Here is a 19,297-nt window from a genome sequence, read left to right as displayed (position 1 = left end):
AAAATGCTGCTCTTCTTCTCTCAGTTTCCTCCACCCACCTGATCTTTCATTTCCCCTCCTCCATCCACCTCCTAATACCCCTCTTCCTCTTCTCCGTCTACCTCTGATCCCATTTTTCCTCCTCCCTGTCCACCTCTGATCCCTCGTTTTCCACACTTCCCCACGCTGCGATCCCTGCACTTACCCTGGGAGAAGCAAGGCACATCCCTATGTGTGAGTTGCATTTGCAGGAGCCTGCATGTGTGGTGGCCCCGGGGCAGAGATGACACAGGCCCGCTGGAATGAGAGGGGAACAGAGTCTGGGCGTTCCTCTACAAACGCACTATTAAACCCGCTGAAGTACACAATGAGCTCATCTTAATTCAGGTCAGATGTACATCCTGCTTTCTCGCTGTCTTTTAATTTTTGCAATTTATTACCCTAGATACATCTGTCTGTCTACTGCTTGACTAACGCTGCACTTTATATCCAACGTGCAAATGGAGCCCACATTTTAGATGTAAAGATTTTGTAAAGACCCTACACTCTCACAAAGGATGGGCCATCTTCCTTTACACAATTTTGTGAAACATATCTAATCAAAAACAAGAATGGAATGGTTTGGTTTGAATGGTGAACAACATTAAGTCAACGTTTTCTCTATGAGAAGCATTTCTTTTTACCTGCTATTGTATTTGCATAGGTGAACTGATGCAGTTTATTTGCATGCATGTAGAAAAAGGGGACTCCAATGCACAAAATATTTAGTACAAGAAAAAAATCAACAAAAGGATCAACTCTATAAAGAATCTTACATTCAAATAACCATAGAAACAGCACAAGCTTAATCACTATAAAAAAAACAAAATGTGCCTTCCAAACCGTTCTTGTATAAATCACACACTTGACAGAAGTCGCTAACCGACAGCAAACCATGGTCCTAAATAATCAGTCGGCGTACCACCAAATCTCTCTGCAAAGGGCTTAAGGCAAACCTATTTATCACCCAGGCCTTTGCATGAAGATGAGCATGTGTTTGTGCTACTTCCCTGAAAGGCAAAAAGAAGGACCACAAGTAGCTGGGCGACTAAGGTGTGAAAAATGGTGTGCATTTACAGCAGCATGGGAAACAAAACCACGATATGACTTCCTACAAAGCTCGACATGGTGCATGCAGCGCACCCAGAGTGGAGCTAAGTTATAAATGTGACATCTAAAAGAAAGCTCAAAGGTTGTCTGCAGAGATGAGGCAAACTCTAAATGAGCATTGTGGATGGCAAGTTCGTATTGATTTTAGATTTGCACATTTCTGCAAATCTAATACAACTATGCTATTTGAATAAAAGTACTAAACAAAATCTTCAAAACCTATTCTGGTTACATGGTCACAAACCAAAGCTGAATGACATATTAATTCAGTGGTTGGAGGATTGCAGCTTGAAATTTCACACACTGATGGTAAATGATGAATCACAGGCTTGTACTGAAAAGTTTGGCACCTACTAGCCAACAGGGCCTTGCAAAACTATTCATGCATCTTTATTAGTATTATATCTAATTTAGCTAACTAGCTTAATGTTTTAACCAGCATTTTATAAGACCAACACAAACCCTGAGGCTAATTGTGAAATGGAAGAAAATCTGAAAAGCATGGCATTTATTTATACAGAGGTCCTCTGAGGCAACAATTTGTAAAACAATTTTTTACAACAATTACAGTTGCAAATTTTCTGGGCTATCTCTCTACCGGCTTTGGTCATCTAGACACTGGCGTGTAGGTCCAATCTTTATAAAATACCTCAAGTGAATCCAGAGTATCTGTGAACATTAAATTTCAACTCCTGCATCACAGATTCTCAATTGCATTCATTTTCTCACATACTATGAAAACACTACAATTCAAACAGGTTCACGTCTTTTGCATTTTCTAACAGATTTTACTGCTTTTTTTTTTGCCATGTATTAACCAAGACTAACCCCTTCCCCATGATGATGGTGGCATGATGCTGCCACCATCATGTTCCTCTAGTAAGTTTTGCTTGAGTGTCGTCTGACCAGAGAACCTTCTGCTACATGCAGTATTTGTTTCTCACATGACCTGAATTTCTGAAATTCCATTTAAAGGAAACTCAGAAACCATGCATCATTTCCACTTTATAATAATGTCCTTCTTTCTGCTGGTCTGTCAAATAAAATTCAAATAAAATATTAAAAGAACGTATGGTTATGGTGCTTGGTCATCTAAAGCCTTAATCTACATAATTGACATGTTTAGTTTTTTGCCATAGGAAAGCATTAGAAGGAAACACACTGCAGAAAATATTTAAAGATGTCTTTAAATATTGCATAAATAACTGATAGTTTCCCGCACGTGGATGGCAATTTTTTTAATTAAAGTGGCTGTGTTCATCTTGACTGTAATGTGTAATGGAAACAAACAACTGGACTAAATTATTCTGTTGAGCCAAAAAAAAAAAAAGAAGAATGTCACATTTAATAGTTTGTGCCCACACCCATCTGTGCTCAGATCTCCACTTATTGTAAGTCAAAAAGTTGAGATTTCCACAAAACTCTGTATCTCACGTTGTTGTCCAGGACTGTCCAACATGGTTAACCGGGACATTACTCAGCACCAGCTGTGTGTGATCAGAAAGGTAGAGGGCATTCAGAGCACTTCCGTATGAACTGACACGAGCTACGACATCAGGATCTGTCGGCTGTTTCTTATGCCTGGTTTTAACACTGTTTTGTGTCAGCGGAGGTCCCCAAAGACCCAGCTTGAGGACTCGGAGCAGAGCAAAGGAGAGAAAAAGAGAAAGAGAGCAGTCCTCGGGTTTCACAGCTGCAGGCTCAACTCAGTCCTGAATTAAATGGTCTTGAGGAAAACCAATCCTAATTGATTCCAAGCCTCAAAGCTCTTTAGTAAACATTGTGAAGCAATGAAAATGACTTGTTATTCTAATTCATTGGATGCTTATTCTGTACGCAGCAAAATGAGGAAGTGGAGTGAAGTGAGATTAAATTTATATCGTTAGTCTCATTTAGTAACGAACAGCTGCTTAAAGTGTGACAGTATTTAAAGCTTTATGACAGAGGTATAGATACACCTCACCATTGTTGACAAGGGTGACTGCTATGTATTTCACAGTTTAAAAAAAATACTTTGGTTGGTAAGGAAAAAAGTTCTTTTAAATTTGTGCAAAATCAGTAAAAAACCATAAATAAAAATAGAGCAAAACTCATTCATTTTGCATTGTTAGTGGATAACTTGGATATTTAAGCTTATCACAGGGAATCACTGCGGGGATAACTGTTTCAGTTTTTGCAAAGCAACGTTTTTCATGTTGGGTGTCCTTGTAAAGAGATCCTGTGCACAAAGACTTTGGTAAGTCCAAATGTCTTCCTGTGGAAGCACTGATTTACATCCTGCTGATGTAAAACTTTCCAGCTCGCTTTTCTCCTGTGTAGGTCTACTCTTCCTATTCATGTGTCAGGATTCATTAGTCACTGTAAACAAACTGCACTTCCACAGATTCATCACATGGACGAGCACCAAGGTTTTCTCAAAAATATGTCACAGAAGAAGTGATTTTTTGGTTGTCCTCTCTTGCTCCTAGAGCAAAAGTGTGCAAATTTCTCACCAAATTGTTTAAGATGCTGCAGTAACTGCAAGCTGTGATGACAGGTAGAGAAATTGTGCATCACAGAGGTAAGGAGTTCATACTGACAGGTAAACTCAGGTGAAGCAGTGCCTAGCAAGGTCTCTGTTACTGGCAGTGATTTGCTGCTCCTCTGAGGGGATGAAATTCCATCTCTGTGCTCAACAAAGAGCCTGACGAGGTGTCAGTCAGGCTTAGAGATGGGCCTCCCATCCAATATTCAGCAGCTCCTCGAGCTGTAAATCTACACAGGACAACTTGAACACAGGACCAGCTTAACACTGAGCCATCTCAATGTTTAACTACGTAGCCACAGGCCTGGGGTTACAATGACAAAGCTCTGGCAAAAGTGTCAATGCAGCTGGAGCTACGGCATAAGGACTGGAGTAGGACAGTTAATGGTTGTCAAAGGGCAAATGTATGAAGTTTGAAGCAGGATTAGGTGATAAAGCAAAACCCCAAGGTGTGCGCATCTGACAGAATACTGCTTGACCCAAAATCTAGAAAATGAAAAAGAAAAGCATTGCATGGTACGACATGGCATTTTACTAAGTTTACAGGCCACACAAGGAGAGCTTTAAGTAATTAGCAGCCAAGAGACACATGTTAGCGCTGGAGGAATTACGTAGATCCACAGTTCAGGAGTGCAGCTAAATAAAGGGCAAAACCGGATGGAAATTAGTTAGAGGCTGCAAAACCATATGCATGAGATATTCATCTGTTAGAATGGCTCAGTCACAGTCCAGACTGCGATTCTGTGGCGAGACTCGAAAATTTGTCTCCCCAGTTGCTCCACAGCTAACCTCACTGGTTGGACAAGATGGGGAAAACATCTAGGGGTATGAATACCTTTGTGAATTATTGTTAAAAAGACAGGGAAAATGTGGCAAACATTTTTACAAAGTCAGTTTATGCCTATACAAAGATTAGCCTGTACTCTAAACAACCAGCTACACAATAAATCCTCAATTAATAATGATTTACTTTAAAGCTACCCTTCCCATTTGCAATTGTGTGATGGTGACCGAAATTCTCACAGATTAAAAAAAAAACAACTATATTTTCAAACATGAAATGTTTGACACTCACGACTGAGGCTTGAGAAATAACCTCATCTAATCCTCTGAGACCTTTTGCTCTGAGACAACTTCGAATGAACAGTAAAACATGATTTTCTGGCCCCACATACAGCGCCCGAAATGTAACTAAACACTAACATTACCTCACAGACGACAGAGGAATGACAGCTGGCACGAACACAAAGGCTCAGCCTAAAGCTGTCACTAAACAGGGCCACACTTGAGGTGAGAGGATACAATCTGCCACTTGTTAGATAATTTGTTTTATGGCAAACTTTCTTACTACGCCCTTGTCTGTTGTAGCAAAACATGCTTCACATAAATGCAACAACAACAAAAAAAGAAAGACAAAGAGACTAAATGTGGAGTCTGACTGCTTGCTGTTCATGCTAATCTCTTCCTGGATTTTTTTTTTCTTTGGGTTTTGTGTTTCACTCACCCTATCTGTCTGTTGGTGGAGGGAGCCTGAGTGATAACTGAGCTGGACTGGGGCGAGGGAAGGGCCTGCTGGATCACTATGCTGGTATCATGGTTGGCCATCCGTGCGTGGGACTGCTGGTGCTGACCTTGACCTGCTTGTCCATGCAGTGCGATGTTCTGCAAAGAGGAAGCAAGAGAAAGAAAAAAAAAGCAAAGTGTGCACATGAGGTAAAGAATGAATTTGATGCACAAGTGTGCAGATTTGCAATCATTGAACTTTTCTTCCTCACACACCCATCTTTAAGCTGTAACGGAGAATTATGTAAACTATGCTCTACAAGGTTTTCCACGTTCCATTTGGGACACGCTGACAGTCTAATGAAGACCAGGTTCCTTGGAAACTCTCTGTAGGCTGAGACATGTATAATAACAGCCATTGCAAAATAATTCTGGGTTAACAACATTTTACATCTTATATGGTGTGTGTTTTTTTTCTCATGTGGTGCTCCCTTCAATGGGTTCATAAAGTTTTGGAATGTTATGTACTTGCATCATTGGCACAAACGTCACTTTAATTTTTGGCTTTTAAATTTGAACCATTCTTAGAAAGTTACAGAGACACATTTTGGAGCCATTAGCAAGGCCTAGCCTTGCATGAACTAGGTGGCAAAAGCAGAATAAATTGTGTCCTGGCATGGACCTGCTATTTAAGCGTACTCCGTTTTCACCAAGTTTGAGGTCAGGGTCATTTTATTTAGAAGCTGTTTATCCTTCCAAAATCATTTTAAAAGTGTGTTTTCAGTCATTATCCGTCTGCTAATACCTGGTTGTCAAAGTATCACAGATCTGTAACATTAAACCTTTGAACTGATCCTGACTTCAACCGTATTGAAACTTCATGGATTATGCCTAAAAATTAGATCATCTTCTGGAATCATGTCAGAAGCTTGTTCATAACTACAAAAACAATGTGGTTTTCCTACAGCTTGCTTAGGGACATTTAAATAAACATGAGTATGTATGTAAAACTTTCAATTTGTTTGGATCAGAGTGAAACTCCTAAAATGAATTTTCAATCCGTTCGTGTTTATGAAACTGATGGACGTTGCTTTAAATCATGACAATCGTAGTTCTATACCACCCCAGCAAAGGAATCATTAAAACAAAGTAAAAGACCCACAATGATCTGTCAATGACACAATGACATTTATGTTATTGATAAATCTATTTTAGCTTCTGAGTGGCTCTATAGATCCAGTTTAATTTAATCATTAAACTAAACAAAAACATAAAACTACCAAAACCAAAAGTTGTTCCTTAGTTTTAGTGAAACGCATAAACAAACATAAGATAACTGTCATTTAAATATTAAAACATTCGAAGAAGAGCAAACTTATGAAACAAAAACACAATAAAATCACTTGCTTAATCAAAATGCACTGTTGCACAACACATACTCATGTGACTTTTTTTTCATTTTGCTGGTTAACTTCAGTGTTTCAGGTGTTTGAGAGCTTTCGCTGCTTATCTCTGCCTATTGTGCATTTTACTCCTACATCGTCTTGCTCCGACTCGCCTCCTGCTGACTTAGCAGAGCCTCCCGTCATAAACCACACAGGCTGGGCAGGCTAGACATGGCTGACCTGAACACAGACAGGCTCCTGAGCCAAACTCTCAGAAAACAGCTTAGCTGCAGCATGCTCCGCACATGTTCCCAGACGTTAAATAAGCAGTCTGTCTTCTGCTGATTTGACTAGTATCCATGTCCCAGGTGAAAATGCCACATTGCAAAGCTATAATGCATAAACAAAGATGTCCTCTGATGAATATAACATTTTGGACCTCTGCTTTCATGCAGGACAGTCAGGCCAGTTTGTCTGGTTTTGCTGTTACAGCCAAGATGTTGCCTCAGTGGTCTGACTTTATTTCTTGGAAGAAATATGACTCCCTCCCCTGAGAGGCGACTGAGGAGCTGCTTGAAGTTACAGGTGAAGAACCTGATCTGAGTTCTCTTCATCAGAGGTGGATGACAAATCTTTATCTGTTAGACCTCGTCTGTCACGACTGACTAATATGTACCTAAAACAACAAGGCGAGAATAGAGGACGGAATAAGATAGTGCACAAACAATTGTGGTCACCGGCTTCTTAAAAGGGAGCAGTGTGGTTAGGTGAGGTTTAGGGTGTTTTTAAAAATCTATTTGAGAGGCTTCATAAGCTCACATGGTGTAGGTATCTATTTGTGACAGATGATTGCACAGATAGTGGTTTAAAACTCAACCCCTGTGGAGGGTTGTGGCTTTGGGTTTTTCTGGGTTTTGGGTCTGAGGCTTTCTCCTCTATTTTGCAGTACCTGCTTACTGTCTTCTTCTTCTTGCGCTTTGCAGAAGTCCTGCTCAATGGAGCAGTCCAGGTCACTGAACAGTCCGACCTCTTCACAGTTCTTCAAGAATCGGGTCGGAGTGGGCGTCTGGTCTGGAAGTCAAAGAACATTTTGTCGAGCTTAAACACTCAACGTCTTAACAGTTGATAAAACTATTTATTTTGTCAGGCTACGAGTGCATACGTATTGGCAAGAAATTGCTCTCAAGCTTTGTCGTGAAGGAAACATTTAGCAATAAAACACGGTGTGTTCTGTGACACGCTGCAGAACATCGTGTCTGCAAGAAAAGTAACATTCTTTTCAACATAAATGAAATGACGACAGAAACATATCCCAGTATACATGGAGTAATACTGAAATTAAGCTAATGGTCCCCCCTCAGGTTTACAGAATATATGGTGCCTTTCAAAGTATTCTCCCCCCAGAGGTTCTCCACATTTCATCATGTTACAACCACAAACCTCAATTATTTTATTGGTATTTCATGTGACTAAACAACACAAAGCAGTGCGTAATTGTAAGATGAGAGGCAAAGAATAAGTGGTTTTATTTTTTTTTTCTTTTTTCAAATAAAAATCTATCAAAGTATCTTAGAATCATATTTCAGTAAAGTAACAGGTCCTGGTTACGGGGGGTATGTCTCTACCAGCTTTGCATATCAGGAGACTCAGATTTTTTGCTCAGTTTTGGATAAAATAGCTGAAGCTCATTTAGATTTGATGAAAAGCATCTGTTGTAATTTTTTAAGTCTTTCACATTCTCAATAAGGTTTGGCAAGGCAATTCCAACAAATGAATATAACTTGCTCTACACCTCCCATTGTAGGTCTGGCTGTACATTAAGGTTGTTATCAGGTTTGAAGGTGAACTTTGGCATCAGATTCAAGACTTTTGCAGCCTCTAATCGGTCTTCTTCCTGGATTGGTCTGTGTTAAGCTCAAAGCATCTTCATGTCAACTCTGACCAGCTTCTCTCTTCTTGCTGAAGTAAAGCATCCCCACAGCATGATATGTTCAGGTTTATGTCCAGTGTTATTTTTCCTCCACGCCTGTGTTTCTCTGAATGATGCTCTTCTTGCCAGGCCTGCTCTTTCAAGAAGATGTAGGTCCATGTCTTAGTGGGTTTGCATTTGTACCTCGGTTTTTCTATTTTCAGATGATTTATTTATAACAAAATCCTCTTTTAAACTTTTCCACAACTTTATCCCGGATCTGTCTGCTGTGTTTCTTGGTCTTCATGAATCTGTTCGCCTTAGAAGTCTTCATTTTTATACTGAGATTAAACTAAGCACATGTAGATTACATTTACTAATTAAGCAACTTGAGAAATGTGTTGCAATAGATTTAATTAGGCAGACTAAGTAAAGGGGACTGACAAATAACAGACATTGTATCATAACAAGAAAAGATTTCTATGGCTGGAAGGCACTCTAAGGTACCATCACCCATTTGGTTTTTAAAATAGCATTAGAGCCTTTAGTTGGTGAGAGGGAGATGCTCCCTTGACAGCACCATTTTTGCCGACAAAGAACAGATTCCTCCCGCTGAGAGGGGGGTCTCAGCCGAAAGCTGCAGCGTTCAGCTTGACATTCTGGGGGGGTGCATACATATCAGGTTTCAGACAGTTGAAGGTGATTTTAGGATCACGGTTGTTTCAAAGGCTAAAAGCATGCTTCATGGTCTGTTTACTCATTCTGGCTAGACTGGGGATTGACACAAACTTTCAACATGACTTGTGAACCCAAAATACAGTTTTATCTAGAGTAACTTTTCAATCTTGTTTTAGTGAGATATTAATTTATTCTCTAACTAAAAAAAAAAAAGGAAGCTATTCATTTTTATCCAGGATGCTGCCCAGTGAAAAGCAAACACTGTTCACTTTATTTTAAAACTAAGGAGACTGTTTAGACACTTTACCATGTGTGACTAAGCTCTGGCTTATGGGTAATGGTAAACTGCTGACCATTTTCTCCTGAGTTTAGCATGTAATTCAGAGAATTTGTAACACAGACAGAAGACTATGAGACACTCGGCCTACAAAAACTGATCCTGTAGTCCAAACAGTGTAAATAATAAAGAGGAAAGAATCTGGTTTAGTTAGACAATAGCTGGAGAGGCATAGTCTACCTAACACATGACCTCAAGATAAGGTGAATATAATCGCATATACTTAAAAATTAAAACTCACCTAAAAAAATCTGAAGATGTAAATTACTCAAAGTGTTATCCAGGAAAAGAAGCGCAATATGGTGACCACAAACGGTAGGAACAGCACGTTCCTGAGCCATAGGCTAACAAACCATATAATTTACATTACTTTAAACAGCTTGTATAGGACTAGCCATAAAGGTTTGTGATGACAGATGAGTATGTCTGTGGTTGAGTCACTTGTAGCACGCCTCTGCATCAGAAACTTGCTGGGCTGCAGAAGCAAATCAGTCTGCATTGATGCCGATGTAACTCACCTGATAGCATGTTGTCGTTCTTTATGGAGGGGAACTTAAGGGTCATCTCATGTTTGTGACGATGAATCATCAGATGATCCTCCGTGGGAAAACGCTGTTTGATTTTAAGACCAGGAGGTATGTAGAAGAAAAAGCAAGAACAGTAAATAGAAAGGAAAATAGGATACTTTAGACAATTGCCTTTAGTTTAGACCAAAGGCAAAAATAAGTTGGAGAAACCTCTTAAACTAGAAAATAGATGCTAGATAACTGGTGTAGTTCTAAATATTGTACACTGGCTGTTTACTTTGCAATTAGATTTGCTCTTTGCTCTGTGTGCTGTTAGGTAGACACGTGCACGTAGACATCCTGTGTGAATCTCCCCAGATATGCATTTATAGATATACACTAACCTGAGAGCAGCCAGGAGCATTGCACACGAATGGCCTTTCCTGGTCCGAGTTCATCCCTCTGGCCAGCGTCTCATAAAACTGCAAGAGAAGACATATAAATTAATCAAAAGGGGAACCTGACTGACTCTAGATCTCCTATCAGCACTTTAAGGAACAAGTACACTGCTACTGTCAATGCAAAATGCTTACGCACAAGTAAAGGGGTGGGGAAATTACATAAAAAGTTAATATTATTTAAGAAATACAGAGAGTAAATTGAGAAAAGTATTTGCAAATGATGTCCTCATCTTAAAATAAAAACATGAATATCACAACAGCAGCATTTTCCATTTATCATATTACCCTGTAAAATAATATGCATGCATTATCTAACTAAAATGTACAATTACCGATAAACACAAAAGCTTTACATTTTCTCTATCACAAAAGAGACATAAATTGGCTTTACAGTAACTTTAGAGAAATGATGTAATAAAACGTGTCTTAAATATGTTGATCATTAATCTTAAGACAAAAAAACTGTTCGTTTTTCAGATATAACTCCAAAAATTCCTCTAGCTTTAACACTCGTCTGTATTTTACAGTTAAATGACAAAATAAATCTTCAGTGGAAAATATTTTTAATGGAGTCACTTTATATCTTTCAACTTTTTAGTAATTTCTTGAGATATTATTGAACTTAGTCGGTACACTTCTCTGTGGAAAAATAAGAAAGGGAAGTGGTGTCACAGCAGACAAATATAATTAGATGTCAGAAGTCCATTTGGTCTATGACAAACAACCTTAAAAATTAGACTGCACTCACGCTAACAGTGTGCTACAAGAGTGCATGAGCTCCAACTTGTCAAAAGTAAATGACTTCAGCTGTTATTTTAGGTTCTACGAGAGAAATAGAGGACAAAACATCTTAGAAAAATATGTCCCTTGACTCTGTGATCTACTGATTTAAAAAATAAAATAAAATAAAATAAAATGGAACCCTGGCATAATAAAAAAAGGAAAAAAATGCACATTTTAAAAATGAAATCGTGATCTTCATGTATGTGTGAAATATAAATTGTTGACAGCAGAATAAAGCATTCAATCAACATTCAAAATTTGGGACGTAACCAATAACTGACACATGAACGACAGGTAGACGTGGTTTTTACCAGCTAATCTAAACAAAAACAGTAAAATAAAAAAAGTTATAATAAAAGATGATTAGCAGATCAGATCACTATTTCGTATGCATTCATAAAAAATTTTATATAAACAAAAAGAATTGTTTCATCCTAAACCTAAGAAAAATTTGTGGTGATGTTCGCCATTTTTTGTTTATAGCAAATAAAACAGTAACTCTTTACAGAGTAACTGTAGAGTCTCTTCACTTTCTAAATGTTGGCAGTGCCTCAGACAAGCAAAACCATCAAAAGGGTGAACCTCACAGTTAAATGACATGCAACATTTGTTTATGAGTGGTGTATCATTTTAAATTATTTACAGATACACCAGTTGTTGCCTTTGTTAAACTTTTAAAACTGCACAACATAATACATTATTATGAGCTCTTCACATGATCAAGAGCATTGTTATACTCTACAAAAGATACAAACACTTAAAACCCTCTTCAAGTAGTGCATTATATTTTAATATCAGATATTAACATTTTCCACAATGATAATGGTTCATGGAGAGATACAGAAGAGCAGCCCATCAAGATTATAATGCCAGATGTTAACACAATTCTAGAATTGAACCTTCAAACCTTTTTTACCTTTAGTACTTTATGATAAACAAGTAGATCTGTTGGTGTGGAGAATGAGTAGAAACATTACTGACATGAAACTGAAACGTCAGTAATTAAATTACTGTTTTGTTACGACACTGAAATAAAATTAAAAAATCCCCATTGATATCGGAACATTATCAAAAGCTTGCGACTTTGTTACGTCACCTGTCATATTACCAATCTGGAAAACATTAATTAATCACATTCTTGATTAACTTATTTGTTTCTTGTTTGCTGTAAGCTGTTTTACAGCGATGTGAATCACACATTCCACAGTCACATTTATCACTTTTTTCTCTTTCGTGTTAGCCTGTCATGCGTGCAAGAACTGCAACACACCTGTGATTTAGCCAGAGCCACCCTTCAAACTACAAACATGAATACTTTCACACACTATTTAGGTGTCCCTTTTTTTCATGGGTACAGGCTATTTCCTGAAGCGCCGTCAAAACACTCCAATATTGTGTTATGTCAAGCAGCGGTGTTTGCCTAACAAGTTGTGTTTCATGACCAAGCCTGCAAAACAGGGTCTGGACAGGGTCTTTCTGTCAAGAGAGCAAAGTGATCAGGTCTTACTTTCCTTCCCCCTGGTGCACTCAGGCTCCTCTAAATGGGCTCTAAACACTCACCTGGTCTCCTTTGCCACAACAAACACAACAAACACAACCAACGCTGCTGATCTGAGCTCCAAGTTCAAACTAAAACAGAGGATGACAGCCTGTTGGACCAGAGCCTGCGGACCTGTCGTTAGAGTTATTCCAATTCTGAATCATTTCTGCCACTTTTTTGTTAACTCAAATGTTTGACTTTTCCACTGTTTCTGCCACTTGTGTCACTCTATTTCTTTTCTCACGATCTATTTATACAGGTTTAAATGGAGTGATCATATCATTGCTTGCGGAGTAAACGATGCACACAATTATCACTGGAAATTATTATTTAGAACCAGATAAGTCCTTAGTATGAGACTTAATATAATGCCCAAAAAACCCATACTTCCGGTTCCTGAAATTGGGTTTGATTATTTCAGCACAGTTAGCAGGAAATTTAAACCATATGATGCATAAAACTCAACTGTTAATTCCAAAAATGCCTTTGCGAATTCCCCAGTACCTCTCACACTTTAGATTATCAGTACTCAACGCCCCTCTCTTGGAAAGAGCACTTGGCCCACATTTTATATTGATGTTTTAGTTTAGCGGAGGAAATTTGGTTACACTATATAACATTAACTAAACCCTGATGTGAGCGAGCTGAAGGATTAGGGTCAAGCGTTTGGTTTCAAGAGGGACTGGGGAGGAATTCTCCAGGTAGACCACGCATTAGAATTCAAACAATATGGTGAGGAAAAGAGGGGTTGAGGTGCAAAGAGGTTAAAGCAAGCATGAACACGCAGAGCAATTCAAATCTGTACGTTCTTATAGCCTTGGCTTTTGACAGCACAAGTTCAAGGCAGGATTACGGCGATCCCCGCGGCAGAGTTTCTGGCCTTTTCAAGACAGTTTCTTCAACTTCTGCTGCAGATCCACTCATGTAACAAATTCAGCTCTAATCTAAACTCGATTTTATTGCAACTGTATTGCACAACAGAAGAGGTTACGATTGCAATAAAACCCCTAAACTGGAGAAACACTTTGATATCAGTGCAAGAAATCAGAAATAAACCTGAGCGTTAAAAGTGCTGCTCTGGAACAAAAGCTGTGGGGCCAGATTGAACTGTCACTTTACCTCTTTTCTTTTTTTCTTTTTTTTTTTACATTAGCTCAATCATTACAAATGAACCCTGAGCACTGGAAGCAGTCATCAACAAATAAACTCAGTTTGGGTCACATTTCACCAGTGCAATCAGCCCCAAGACTGCAATCAAGCCTGTGTAAAATATGGAAGGAATCTGTAGCAAGGCACAAATTAAAACAAGCTCCTCTTCCTGCAGTTGCAGGTCGCAATTATTAATGCAGTTGTTAATATTTTTGTCACCTTTTGCCTATTTTTCCTCAAAAGTAAAATTTTGTTACAAATGAAGCCCTAATTTAATGTATTTAATTATTTTAATGAAAGTTTGCAGTCTGAGTAGTTCCCTTGAAATTTAAAACATTTACAACTTTTTTTTGCATTTGTAAGGTTCTACTTTATCCCCACAACGAAACAAAAACACGCCTTGCCTACCTTAAACGTACTTATGTTTCGTTTGCTGCTAACAATGACCAGTTCAATTGGAGTTTCAATAAGCTATTTTCGTAGATAACCTCTCTACTAGACAAAAAAAACAAAAAACATTTTGTTTCTACTCAGCAAACAAAAGCCAGACTTGTGCCTAATTTCATTTACCGAGCCAGTTAATTAATGTTATTAATTCAAGAAATCACGAGGTAAAACGGTAAAGCCGGAAGCATAATTTAGAGTGTACATGAAAGAAAAGTGGTTATTGGCAGCGCTGTCACATAAACATAATGACAGCGGCCGAGGAGCAATCATATAATTAAAGCGTGTTTCTTCCCTTCAAGCCGTATAGCAACAACGCGCGCCTCGTCAGCACAACCTTCCTGAAAGTAGCCCTCAACATCTCAGCGGTTAATCAAATATCGACGAGCCTGCAGGATGACGTAATGTTGCTCACATTATGCTTTTCGGGGGGGGAAATAAAAAAAGAAATAACGAATGAAAACTTCCATTTAACAAAAACAGACGCGTCGTTTGTTTCTCTTTAACTGGCTTGACAGCAGCAGAAGCGTTTTCCAGACGATCGTTGGTGAAGCCGCAGCACGCAGAGTCCGGGACGGTCGCCGGCTGCGCTTTATCCCTGAACGGGACAGGCGTGACAACGATGTAGCGATGCAGCTCGGAGCAGAGACTAAACTTGATAGAAGCGCCAAGGGGTGGAAGTGAAATTAGCCCGCTGCATTAACCTGTGTGGAAGCTGGAAGCTGGGTGAAGTGGAGTGGAGTGGAGTGAAGTCCATGCAGACTATATGAACCGAGAGCTGCAGCGGCACTTGACTCCGTGTCAACTTCAACAACAATAAATACAGGCCCACACATTGGCAATGAAGTGAGATGACAAGCCGTTAAATCTAACAAAACTCGCGGGAGACAGTGGTTGTTTTAGCTGCACGCCTGGATCTTTGCAAAAAAAAAAAAAAAACAGGAAGAAAATCAACATCATCCAAACTGCTGGAGCGACCAACAAAACAAGCTGTTGCATTTCAGGGGGGGGTAAAAAAAAAAAAAGTCACCAAAAGAATCGCTTTAAACAAAGTCAACAAACCTGCAGAGGCTCGTGCAAGAGGGTCTGCATGGTGGCAGGGCTTTCAACTTACCAAACAAGTGTAGAAAATGTGAAGCAGCCTCTGAGAAGAAACCACGTTGGACTGAGAAAGGATTACAATGCGATCTATTTAGAGAAGCATAACGTCACCCCGGGGTGACGTCACGTGGGATTCCTGAACTTCTAAATCATAGCGGGCCCTGCACGAGGGGGGCGGCGCGGGCGGAGTGGGGTTAGTGGAGGAACGCCCAGAAGCATGGACGGGACACCGGCTGGTCTTGGAGTGGGTGTGGTGCGACACAGCAGGATGACCACTGCTGACCAGTCAGACAGGCGGGCGAACTGACAGCTCTGAACTGGGTTCAGGACGCAGCAGCTCGATGCTGGAGGAGGCTACATCCAGAACTGACATTCGGCTGTAAAAGAATTTAGTTTATTAATTTTACCATTTTAAATTTCACTAAATAACTCTTCTATTTCCCGCGCATGCGCTTTTGATATATCCACAGAACGGGACGGGAGAAGATATTTGGTTAAATTTAAAATAGGTTTTATCTCTCTCTTTCTTTCTCTCTCTCTCTCGCTCTCTCTTTCTCCTCTTATATATATATATATATATATATATATATATATATATATATATATATATATATATATATATATATATAATTCTATATAATAATAATGAACCTTAATTTTAAGTTTTGAACTCATAGAAGTTGGACTCAATATTCTTTATTGCACTAAGAATGTAGCTGTGTTTTTAACATGTTTTGGCTTCAAATATGAAGCCATAACATGTAAATATATCAAATATATCCTAGACGGATAAACCAGCATTCCTGTTTCCTCACCTGGTCCTGTGCACTACCTGTCAGCAGGCTGAAAAGAAGGCCCCTACACTTTTCCATGTCTACAACAAAACCAAGCTGTTTGAAGAAAGTTTCTAGAAACAGAAAACACAATCATGATGTAGAATTTAAAAAGTCCCATCCTTGATTTTATTTAAGTTGACCCTATTTTAAAACCGCAGTTGACAAGCCCAGAACTGCATGCCTGTCAGAGAGCTGGCTGCAGGTTCCGCCTGAACACACAGCTCGACTAATTATCCCGTCAATAACTATCTGGTTGGTTATCGTTGTTTTAAAAGGCAAAATAGCAAAAAAAATAATAATATTCTGATAAATAACCCCGTAAAAACACCATAAAATTTAGCTACTTCTTATTATTTATTTATACTTACATTATTTTTACAGATAACCTTGCTATAACTATAATAAAACTTACTATAACAATAATAATAAATGTGATATTATTTAGCCGCATTGGGGAAAATTATGCATTTTCTGTTTCAGACGAAAACAAGTGGTTTTCTTAAAAAAGTAACCCTAATAATGATAACCTTTCTGATTGAACATGTGGCATCAACAACCACTAAAACCTTCCAGTTAATTTTCTGAAATGTGTGCCTCAGCTCCAGCACATTAGTAGAGATTTAGACAGCTGCGTATAACACTTCAGAGTTGCAGCTCCGCGGTGACCTGCTGGTGCCAACTGGCTGTGATTTCTCGGACCACAGACAGTGGTAGTAGTGAAGCCATCCTCCACTCCAGGGATTAATGACTCCTCACACGTTGAGAAATGTTTACCACTGGCCTGCGACCACTCCACTAGACACACTAAGAGCTCTGTCACCGAAACAATAACGCAGTCTGAAAGGCCCTCATAACTCAGGGCCTCTCCGCCTCTGTCTTTTAACCAGAGCTTTAATCAACATTTATGACATCCCTTTGTCTCTTTATTGCCTATATATTTCCCAACCAATCCAAACATTATGCTTCTAGAAGAACAGACTATTAAGGCTGGAAAGAGCCGATACAGTTTGGGTCAGTGACCCACACTAAAGGAGATTTGATCTATATTATACTAACCCTTTTATGATTATGCCTTTGTGCGATGCTTTTGGGTAAGATCACCTTGAAGAGCCAGTGAGGATGATTGCACCAGATGTGTAAAGGGGGCATAACAAAAGTGTCTTAACGTCTTTCTGTTTCTAAATAGAAATACTGAAACTTACACTGATGGGAGCATCTGACACCTGATTCTGAATATTCTGTTCATTTGTCAAGCTTAGAGTTGCATCACTGCTTTGTGATTTGCAAGTTTTAAATTGTCCGGTTATTATCTGTGCCTCGCATGCACAAGTATAGTCACAAAGCCTCACCATTTTAGCTGTCTTAATAAAATATACAGGATTAATTTTAACTATACCATATTGTATTCCTCTAGAATCCTGACAACAGGTTTTGGATCGGAAAGGGCAGGAAACATCTTCAGCTAATCAAATTCTTGACATCACACAGCCCCTCATTAGGATGGCAGAGTGGGGAAGACTGGAGCAATCAGGCTCTACAGCTGATATCTGATATCTCTGGGTAAAATGATGTCTGGCAACAATACTTATGTACAAGATAGATAATAGCTGTTGGTGCAGAGTTATTTGGGTAGGTTTTAGAGGCAACACTGAACTTAGAAAATATTCAACTGAAAATAACACAGTTCTGGAAAAATAAAGCTGAGCAATAGTACAGGAAGAAAAGGAGGAACATAATGATATATTTTGAAACAAGAAGACTTAATCCTGATTGACTGTTGTTCTTATGTAAACTGCTTGTGGTTTCTACTGTTAAAAAAAGTAGTTGGTATTCAGTGGTGAGACATGTTGAATGACTGTCTGGTTATTTGTCACAATAGCTGTAAGTCAGCAAAAACTTTGAACAGAGTAGAGTTAAGCTTTAATGTAAACATACAAAACTCAGTTTGCACTGCTGATCATACAATAAAACTGAAACTGCTTGTGTACAGTGCAACACACAAAATGCAAAGGTAAACAATCTCTCTTGTGGAGACTAAGAAATGTAAAACTGCTAAGCCTTCAGGTGGAATTAGAAACTCATTTCATTGTAATTTGCACGTTGGAAGTCTAAAGGTAGAAAATCGTAGGGATTTTTCTGTATTCAAAAAGTAAACCCTATAACTACTAAGAGTAGTATTAGGAGGCAGTTCAATGAGATGACTCCTTAAAATTAAAGAGTACCATCCTGTATGCCAGAAAATGGATTCTGCATGTTTAGATGGATTTATTGTGAATATAACAACCCTGCATAGAAAAAGATTAGATGAAATGATGGTCTTATTTGTGTTAATTTTATAATGCCATGGTTCTTAAACTTCTTATGACAATATGCTTTCTGCTTTCATCATAACAAGAATTAAAATATGGTAGTACAAAAGTCACAAACTTGCAATCATATCTGACACAAACCCAGAAACTGCTTAAATTTGTTCAATTATCCAATTCAGATGTACAAAAGGGACAGATTATCTCATCTCTGGCAAATAAACAGAGTTGTGCATCAACGCAGAACTGAATGCAGGATTTGTTTCTAACAAATTAAAGTGTTTAATCTATTAGCTCTACATGTTTGGTTAAAGAGTGCGGTTTAAAATGTGATGATTCATACATGTGTTGCTGAGAAGTGAACCACATACCACATGCTGTGATCTTTGTTCTTCTACTATCTCACACCAGCTGCACAAAAAATGGAGATAACCTGAATTGAATTTCCTCTTTTGCTTCTTTTTGGTGCAACGAGATACCGTAGAAAGTTCTATCTGCCATTTCTTTAGTTGCTAGAAACACTTTTTGTTAACTCAGTTTCGTAGAATTCAGTTTCCACAATGGGGTTTTTTATAATGTTCTCTTCAGCACTTGTCCATTTAGCAACAAGACTGTATTTTTTTTTCTTCTTTTGAATCACTTGTGTACTTGTCAAACCATACTTTTTAGCTTTACATCACAGGTCATTTTACATCTTCAACTTGAAA

At 38.7% G+C, this 19,297-nt stretch overlaps 1 protein-coding gene across 3 annotated transcripts in view; it reads right to left on the bottom strand.

Moving 5' to 3' along the window:
* creb5b (cAMP responsive element binding protein 5b) overlaps window positions 1-15,972 on the bottom strand; it is a 42,685-nt gene extending 26,713 nt beyond the window's left edge. Inside the window, exons 1-5 of one of the 3 annotated variants that reach the window (XM_032558068.1) lie at window positions 15,410-15,972; window positions 10,375-10,452; window positions 9,983-10,076; window positions 7,490-7,611; window positions 5,157-5,314 (exon numbers count right to left, since the gene is read on the bottom strand). In XM_032558068.1, coding sequence (XP_032413959.1) covers window positions 5,157-5,314; window positions 7,490-7,611; window positions 9,983-10,076; window positions 10,375-10,452; window positions 15,410-15,439 — 482 coding nt within the window. In that variant the 5' untranslated portion in view covers window positions 15,440-15,972. Of the gene's footprint in view, window positions 1-5,156; window positions 5,315-7,489; window positions 7,612-9,982; window positions 10,077-10,374; window positions 10,453-15,051; window positions 15,380-15,409 lie in introns of those variants that run through there. The other 2 variants (XM_032558069.1, XM_032558067.1) reach the window with 2 other exon arrangements.
* Between the last annotated feature and the right edge of the window lie 3,325 nt (window positions 15,973-19,297).

Source organism: Xiphophorus hellerii, chromosome 3, assembly GCF_003331165.1.
Source record: "Xiphophorus hellerii strain 12219 chromosome 3, Xiphophorus_hellerii-4.1, whole genome shotgun sequence".
Classification (NCBI taxonomy): domain Eukaryota; kingdom Metazoa; phylum Chordata; class Actinopteri; order Cyprinodontiformes; family Poeciliidae; genus Xiphophorus; species Xiphophorus hellerii.
This window is presented reverse-complemented; position numbering and strand designations above follow the sequence as displayed.